Source organism: Salminus brasiliensis, chromosome 18 (genome assembly GCF_030463535.1).
Source record: "Salminus brasiliensis chromosome 18, fSalBra1.hap2, whole genome shotgun sequence".
NCBI classification, from domain to species: Eukaryota; Metazoa; Chordata; class Actinopteri; order Characiformes; family Bryconidae; genus Salminus; species Salminus brasiliensis.
In genome coordinates, this window is record NC_132895.1 from 16,591,054 (window position 1) to 16,600,141 (window position 9,088).

Here is a 9,088-nt window from a genome sequence, read left to right on the forward strand (position 1 = left end):
CAGGAGCTAAGCCTGCATTTACTCACGACACAATACAAGCTGTTCATTACATCCTGCATACTTAACTTACTGTCCACAACTCATTTGTAGAACATGAAGCCTGACTGTAATATATCATACATGTTTCATTTCAATGTAGCAGACATAAACACAACTTGTCAAGCTAAAAGGTTTATTTATTAAAATGAGGAAAACAAAAGCGATACAGTAATAAACACCACACATATATCATTGACTTGTTATACAGCATTTCAGAGCCACAGTATATATATATATGAAACAAGAATGTTAAAATAGGTAGACTGTTTACCTGAGAATACTCTCTCTCTCTCTCTCTCTCTCTCTCTTTCTCTCTCTCTCTCTCTCTCTCTCTCTCTCTCTCTCTCTCTCTCTCTCTCTCTTACACACACACAGCTCCAGTTTTTCTGCCGCCACCTATGGCAAACAGTTCTACTTTTTGAACCTTTTGTACACTAAACAGGCTTGTATGTGTTTGGTTTGCCACCAATCATTTTGTCTTCTTTGTTGTTATAATGGACAAAGTAAATAACACTGGCAGTTACAGTACACCCTTTCAGTTTTCTAAAATATGTCTTAAAAGGCTATAATTCATTGTACAGTTCAGCTATTTTCTGCTAGAATTTTAAAATATTAGATAAAACATTTATTTGTAGAGTTTTTATGTAATAAGTAAAAACATATCTTAAAACAGAAAATATACCGAAAAGAAAAGCCCAACTCCTATCTAGGGGCATTCAAAAAAAGGAAAAAGGAAGAGTAAAGTCTGGCTCAGATAGGTTCCTCTCTAGTTTCTGTCCCTGTTCAGATTTTCATAATCAAATTAATGTAAAAGGAGAGCTCTTCCTTTCAGATCTCAGCAAGTGTCATTCTACATGACATGACAAAAAAGTAAAGGAAGTGGCAAACAATTATAGAAGCCTCATATTCACAGTAACAGAACGGTTGATTTTACGTCATTTATCAAAGGTTCAGTTATTGTTTGGCATGAAAAGTTTGCCCATATGACAAATTCATTTCAATAAAAAATGTTGGGCAGCTATACTTACATGTACATAAAATATTCACAATCTACTGAAATGTGCAGAATATACTAAAATGTTTAGATCAGTCAAAATAATAACAAGAAAACATTGATTTACAAGTCATTTAACAGACTGTCAGGACTGTCTATATTCCATATGGCTAATCCACCCACAAACCCCCTTAAAGGCAATTTAAACACACACACACACACACACACACACACACACAGCAAACAGAGCGCAAAGCAAATATTGACAGCATAACAAGGCCCTTCATCTCGGAGTCTTCTCAGAAGCATCTTTCTATTCTTTGAAATCATAAGACCACACACACACACACATTTCAATGTAACCACAAACTCCACATTCTTGTTTTCAAGCAGTTTCAAACATAGTCCTTCTTATCGTAGCCGCTGATGGAGCGCGGAGCAGAGTAGCCCATTTTGGCTGGCTTGTACCTCGTCTCCCGTGGGGGGCAGGTGCAGCACAGCAAGGCCCCTCCAATGATGAGCAGGGCAGCGGCAGCAAAGCCAATGTACAGGGATGCTCCAAGCTCTCTGCGCTGAGTGGAGGGCACTGTGGGGTTGTAGAAGTCCTGGATGACGCTGTTGCTTGTCCAGGACACAGGAATGAGCTGCAGCACGCCGGCGATGATGAAGAGGACCCCCGACATGATCATGACTTTGGCTTTAGAGGCTTCATCCTCAATGCAGTTGGTGCATTTGGCACCCATGATGGAAATCATCACAGCCAGCACTCCCAGGACAATGGAGATGATGGTCATGGCTCGTGCTGCCTGCAAGTCCTGAGGTAGAGCCAGCATGGAGTCGTAGACCTTACACTGCATCTGCCCGGTGCTCTGTACCACACAGCTCATCCAGATGCCCTCCCAGATGACCTGGGCTGTGACGATGTTGGCCCCGATGAAAGCAGTGACTTTCCACATAGGCAGGGCGCAGGTGACAATACCAATGATCCACCCTATCAGACCCAGGGCAATGCCCCCAATCTCCATTCCCATCGACATGACAGTGTCTCCTAGTGCTTGCTCTGGCCCTAAAAATATGAAAGCTACGTTGATATCAGTCCAAAAAAAGTTTTTTGGAATTCCTACTCAGGTAAGATGTTTCTCTGAATAAAGGTGAGCTATTTTTACCAAAAGTCGTCTTCTCCTTCTTCTTCTTCTTCTTCTTCTTCTTGCTTTCTTTTTAACCAGAGGATTATCTCCGCTCTTTGTGTAGCTGAGTGATGTGGTGACCGTGTACCGTGGAAACAAGCTGCCTTTATAATCCCAACAGGACAGGTGAGGGAGGTCTAGAAGTGATGTCATCATGAAGAAGAAGAGCTGGAGGCTGCGGATTTCCTATTCAAAGCACCACCTGCCTACTCTCTGGTAAAAAAAAAAAAAAGAAAACAATGAGGAAACATTGCTCCCTTCAACCTGTACTGCTGGTCCAAAATGAAGACAAACTGCTTCACACCGACTTGGGATGGAAAGGTACATTCTAGGAACTACTACTAGGTATGAAACCAAATAAAGCCTTATCCAAATATTTGTTTAAAGGGAACTTTTGCTAGTGCGAACCACGCCCTGAGATGGAGCCTGAGGGTGGACTCTGGGAATATTTTTGGCTTGGATTGCGGGTCGGCTTTCCTGTGTTCTGCGTGTTAGGCAGGGGTATATAAGGGGCTTGTAGGCCAGGAGGAGGAGTTCAGGGCGTGGCCCTTCTTTCAAAATTGAGTTGTGTAATAACTGAAATATAACACAAATCTATTAGTGGTTTTGTGAAAATGTACAGAACAAAATATACATATACAAGTGAAAGTGAAGTACTCAAAACCTTTTACTAGCTTAAAGCACAGAGACAAATATATACTCCCTCAAATATATATATATAACTATATATATATATAGTTTCTACACCTTTTGCACTGATTTTGCACAAGAACTGGAAAAATCCAATTCCCAAAATGGAAAATGGAAAATCAAGGCCAGAAAAACTTACACTAGAGATAAACTAGAGATTCATCTAGAGAACTGTCTTTGGCTACAATCAGCAAAGCTACATTTGGAGAAAAAAGGAACTGCTTTTCAAGACAATAACACCTTGCCAACTGTGAAGCATGGTGATAGAGCTATCATGCTTTGGGGTTGTGCTTCCACCAATAGTATGATGCTGTTGAATGATGTATTTTCAAAATAAAAAGTTTAAGAGAGAAAGAAGAAACATGGTTCCATTTGATTTAATGATTTAATGTATTTTTTACAGTAATCATTACTGTTATTACATTTGTTATGAAATGTCCAAACAAAGTAAGACAGTTGATATTCAGTGACAATACATACATGTCCAACTGTCATTCTGTGGGATAATCTAAACAAAGGAATACAAACCCACCCTTACAACCTCCCCCACAACCCCCAATGTACACACAAATGGTGGACAGGTGTTTTGTCAATCTGTTTCCAAACACTCTCTTCTCTTTCTCTATAACTCTTTTAGTTAAACTACTCAGTTTAACTAACAGTTTAAAGTGTGAAGTGAAGTACACCCCACAGTACTTTACTTGTGTTTACCATTTGCTTTTTCACAAAAATGTCAACAAATGAATGGTATTCATGTGCCCAGTTAACAACTGAATTTGGGCATGCGAAGCACATGAGTGAAACAAATCAGATGGGGTTTAATGACTGAGAAGCTGGTCTCTGTATCTGGGAAATTCTGATAGAGTTCTCCAATTACTGTCTTTCAGCTCCTGATTTCAGAGTTAGGAAACATGCTAAAATAATTCTGCGTTGGACAACGCCTCCAAATTCATTAGCCTCTGTTTACTCTGAAATAGTCTGCAATTTGGCTATGGGGTGGATGAGAACGTTACACACTCTTAAAACAAACAACTGACACAAATTTTGGAACAAGACTGCACTGTTAAAAAATGAGTATAAAAAAAACACATTTTTTTTGTCTTTTTTTCTGTCTGAGATTTTCTGTCTTTAAAAAACCCAGAAAAGTACTGTTAGATTATAAAGTCAACATTTAAATTATATATCTGAGGGATTGCAGAAATTTATGTATTGCAAAATTGATGTCAAAATAATAATAATTTATGTCAAAATTTAAAAGCATTTACTTTATCCACATGTTGGTGAACTGTTCATTTAAAAACTACAAAAAAGTCAATTTCTATTAAAGTAACACTTTTCATAAATACATTTTCTCAATCACAAACAGTTATAACAGCAAAAAAGAACAGAAAACATCCCACAGCTCAGAAAAAGAACAGGGTGTTTTCTTAAGAACTCTATAAAATAGAGATACTGACACCCCCTCCTAAAAAGCCTATAAGTTGCCATTATGACAGTGATTACTTAAAAGTACCTAAAACACACAGCCAACCGTAACATAAAATGATAATGCTTAACAAAACTAGCACTAAAAGTGTTTTGTTTCTAAGTAAATAGAAATCCCAAATGCACCTCAAAGCATTGTGGGAGCACTCTTATGTTCCAATACTTTAAAATCACAAACTATTTATTGTTTTAAATCACATTTTTTCTTACAGTTATAGACTGTATTTGACTGTGAAAGATGAGCATGACAAAAGAAAATAAGTTATTAAATGAATTAATAACATGTATTTTTATTTGACAGTTAGTCTTGTTAAAATTACCATTTAAAAGCTGTAAAAAAAGATATGTTATTAATGTATTCCACTTATACATAATTTTCTTGTAAAAGTACAAAATACATCTCAATAAAAAGTGTATTCTTGTCATTTTAATATGATTTTCACAAGAAAAAAAAAGTATAGGTAAAATATTGTAAAATATATTGTGGAAATGTATTTTTACAGTGTGTAGTTCATTGTGGTTTATTTAGTTTAATTATAGTTATATATGATGATCATGATAGAATACACTGCAGAACAAGCTGATAAATATGTATGCATGAGATACAAATTTAAACATGGACACTGATTGTAATCAAAGTAATCAAAACCACCCTGCTTGTTTATATTACAGGATATTTCATTTCATTATAACTAAATAACGAACACATTGCAAAACTAATATCAAAACTAATTTCAAGTAGATCACAAGACAAATATCAGATCAAACTATATGAGCTGAAATGGTGGTCTCACCAATTATCAGTTGCGCAAAGTAACACCCCAAACATGAGCGCTAACCCCATACATTCCACTCTAACTGACCTACTCTGTTTGTCTATTTCTATACAGGTATAAGGTGAAGTTTTATCTCAAGCAGTGTGTATGTTGATATCTAAAGCATTGCACCAAGACTGAAATGGTAGCAGCTACTGATTTGATTTGTTTCTACAAAAATAGAACAAAGAACAAAAGTCTTCAGAACAGGAATAAATATTCACTTCAGAGCATCCTTCAGCATGTCTGTGCACTGGGCCGTTGTGGCCCGAATGAGTGCACGTAATAGTCACATTCTAGGTAAAATATTCCCAGCTTGGGTCACCTGAGCTCACATGGCTACATTCTCTTTCCGCCAAGGCAGCAGCAGACAAAAAACATCCAGCAAATTGCTATAATAATGTGATTGACATCTCAGACATAGTCTTTCCTGATGTAAGAGCTGGGGGCCACTGAGCGGTTGGCTGAATAAGCCATGCGCGTCGGTGGATTGTACTTTATTTCGGTCTCTCTTGGTGGACAGCTGCAGCACAAAATGGAGCCTCCTACCAGCAGCATGGCCGCAGCAGCCCAGCCCAGATACAGTGAGGCTCCTATTTCCATCTTCTGGGACTCAGGAACAAGTACGCTGTAGAATTCCACAACTATGGTATTGGCAGACCAAGACACTGGAATCAGCTGCGTGAACGAAGCGATAATGAAGGTGACGCCAGAAGCAATCATCACACGGGCTTTCGCCCCCTCGTCCTCGATGCAGTTGGTGCACTTGGCCCCCACCATGGAGATCAGAAGTGCCAGGATGCCCAGGACAATGGCCACCACTGTCAAAGCCCGAGCTGCCTGGAGGTCCTGAGGAAGAGCCAGCAAGGAATCATAGACTTTGCATTGCATCTGTCCAGTGCTCTGCACCACGCAGCTCATCCATATGCCCTCCCAGTACACCTGAGCCGTGATGATGTTGGTTCCAATGAATGCGGTGACCCTCCACATAGGAAGAACACAGCTCACAATGGCAAGAAGCCACCCGAGAACCGAGAGCGTTATCCCAACAATCTCAAGACCAGCCGCAGCCATAGCTTTCCTGGTATTCTGTGCCCCTGGTAATCAGTTTCAGAAGTATGCGGTGAGGCATGCAGTGAATGGCTATGCATGCATGTTGCAGTCAAAACGACGCTGTGTGTTCTGGCTCAGTGGAACTGCCCTCAGTAATCTTTATAATGTTACAAAAATGAATGTTGACCTACCAACGATCTGACATCAGATGATAAGGAGCAGTCCCAGCATTGGCTGGCCTTCCTCATAAACACAGTTTTGATCTCCCAATTACCTTTTTGCCCATAGTACAGTTTCAACATGCCTTGTTTATTGAAACTCACTGAGGGATAATGAATGGCAAAGGCTGGGCTTGTTACTTGATGTTAATGGTTACCTAGCACAAGGGGTGTTGGTAGTATTGCAAAGCAGGGACTATGGCTAATTACTGACAGATACCCTGACAGTGGATAAACACGGACCATCCCAGGTCATTTAGCATGCAACTTCAATGACACAGATAACCTTACGACATGTACCATAGTTTCATATCTGTGCTTTTTAGTTAATAACTGAAAAAAACTGAAAAACTTTTTATGATTTATAAGAATTAGAAGAGCACATCTATACCATAAACAAAGATAGCAATATAATTAATAGGTTTCTATCAGAAATTACAAGCATGTATTTGTCTGTGTATGGGTTGAAGTTTGGGTTAAAATGGATTGAACTATAGCATAAACTCATTTTTATAATACTTTTATTCATAATTTAGCATCTGTACACCTTTTGGTAATGGATTTGAGGTGGTGGAATAGAAGGGGTTTTAACAAAAAGATATTGTAATAACTATTTAGGACTACTAGCCATTTTTACATAGTCCCTTCATTTCAAAATTGACTGATTTCTGCTTTCATGGCCAGTTGTTACCAGTTCCCTCATTATTTCATGACAAATGAAGCAGATATAAGGTCTGGAGTTGCTGCTGATAGCTGGGAACTCAATATGTGGTCCAAAGGGGTGTTGATGAAAGTGAAGGAGGCCGTCATTAGGCTAAATAAAAATAACAAAACAAATCTGGTGATCTCCAGATGTATACATTTGTGGAGACCCCTTCACACACACAGCTTGTCTAGTCCCTGTAGAGAAGTACTGTCAATAGAACAGGACTCTCTGGAGCAGATAAAAATGAACCTATTAGCACTATGTCTAATGCCAGGTAGAGGGGTAGAGGGGTATAAAGCCCCCCAACCAGCAGTGAGCTGAGGAGCAGTGGAACTGTGTCCAAAATGTATGCTCCAAAAGCTTCCATAGACAGTATCTCTACTACAGTTACCCCAAAAACAGCAGCATAGAGCCGTTTTTAAGTCTCTTGATGTTGGAAGAAACAATGAATGAGCAGGTGTACCAATAATTTGTGTGCTCTATAAAAACCACCTGGTATTTTACTTCCTCCATCAAATACTGGAATTACTGACATTACAGTCACAGCCAGTCTACTAGGTTACACACCCACATTTTATGAGTAGCGTTGAGAAAAGTACAAAAGTACAAAGCTTTCAGTTTGAAATAACAGCGGTAAGATAATTACGTATGAAACAGGTGAATTCGGTATAACTGAGCCTAAATCTATTACCTTGCCTAACCTGGTTGTTTCACAAAGGTTACCATCCATTTTGCTTTTGTTTTGCTTGAAAGAAAAACTAAAAAAACTAATCCAGAGAACATACAGAAATATTCCTATCTTTCCTTCATGTATTCTCTTATCTGTGACATTCATACTTCCTTATACACCAATTCTACATGTGCAAAACCTGATAACGTTCTGATTCTCAGTATTACAAACATGTTTTAATTGCTTGTAGACCTGATACTATTGTCACTGTAATCAAATCATTATTTGTATTTGTATTGTTGACTGAGTGCAAGTCATTGTAACAGTGTAAATATAGATTAGACAGAACCACTGGGGGCTTAGAGAGGGTTCATAACTACAGGCCATGGAGAGAGAGGATGGGAGGAATATACATAGACATCCATTATCAGTCTTCTATTATAGTATTACTCTTCAACAGGCACAACATGCTACATTTTGTGTCTGTTGTAAATGGCACAACCTAAAGCTATAGGTCCAAAGTCCATAGGTTCTAGAAATGGTATGAGGGCTTGTTTTCTTTCCACATTAAAAAAAGTTATTCAGTTGTTTCAGGTGTGTCCTATAATTCCTAACTTTGACAGTCAACAATAAATTAACTTTGACAGTCAAACAAAACACATACAAATGCAGTATATACTTATAAACCAATAACTAAGTATTAGTTGTAATGAATAAAAATGCATTTTAACATTTTTATGACATAGTCTGATCTGATCTGGTCTACCTGATTACCTGATGTAATTTTTTGTCGTTTTACCCTCTGATGAACAGCTAACTATTTTCATTTTTCAGATTTTTTCTGATTTTCATTTTTCTGATTTTATGTCATATTTTATCAAGAATCAAATTTGTATTTCTTTTTCATTCTTTCTCAGTAAATCTCATATGATCAATACGCTGAATTTAATGTGATAAAGTTTTTTTTTGTAAAATGACTTTCAGAAACTGCAGAAGACCAAATCCAGACACATGATAAAGACATTAAATGGGTCGAAAGATAAGCTACTTCATCCTTTCCACCTTTCAGTGTCGGTGTTTACCGTCTGTGCAGAGTTACTGACTGACTAGGCGTTGTCTAATGACATCAGATCAGCATCTGATAGTGTTCACTTCCCTGTCAGGGAGAATGGCTCTGTTCAGTTTCTGTTCCGACCAGCAGCCCCGGCGAGTTTCTGTTTGGACAGACAGG

The 9,088-nt window shown here is 38.3% G+C and overlaps 1 protein-coding gene across 1 annotated transcript; it reads right to left on the reverse strand.

Annotated features, from left to right (window-relative positions):
- Positions 1-1,060: 1,060 nt before the first annotated feature.
- On the reverse strand, positions 1,061-6,541 carry LOC140539746 (claudin-3-like). Its single transcript, XM_072662505.1, has 3 exons — positions 5,794-6,541; positions 5,732-5,733; positions 1,061-2,078 (listed from the first exon to the last, which is right to left on the reverse strand). The coding sequence occupies exons 1-3, from the start codon at positions 6,282-6,284 to the stop codon at positions 1,429-1,431; spliced, it is 1,143 nt and encodes a 380-aa protein (XP_072518606.1). The 5' UTR covers positions 6,285-6,541; the 3' UTR covers positions 1,061-1,428.
- Positions 6,542-9,088: the final 2,547 nt, after the last annotated feature.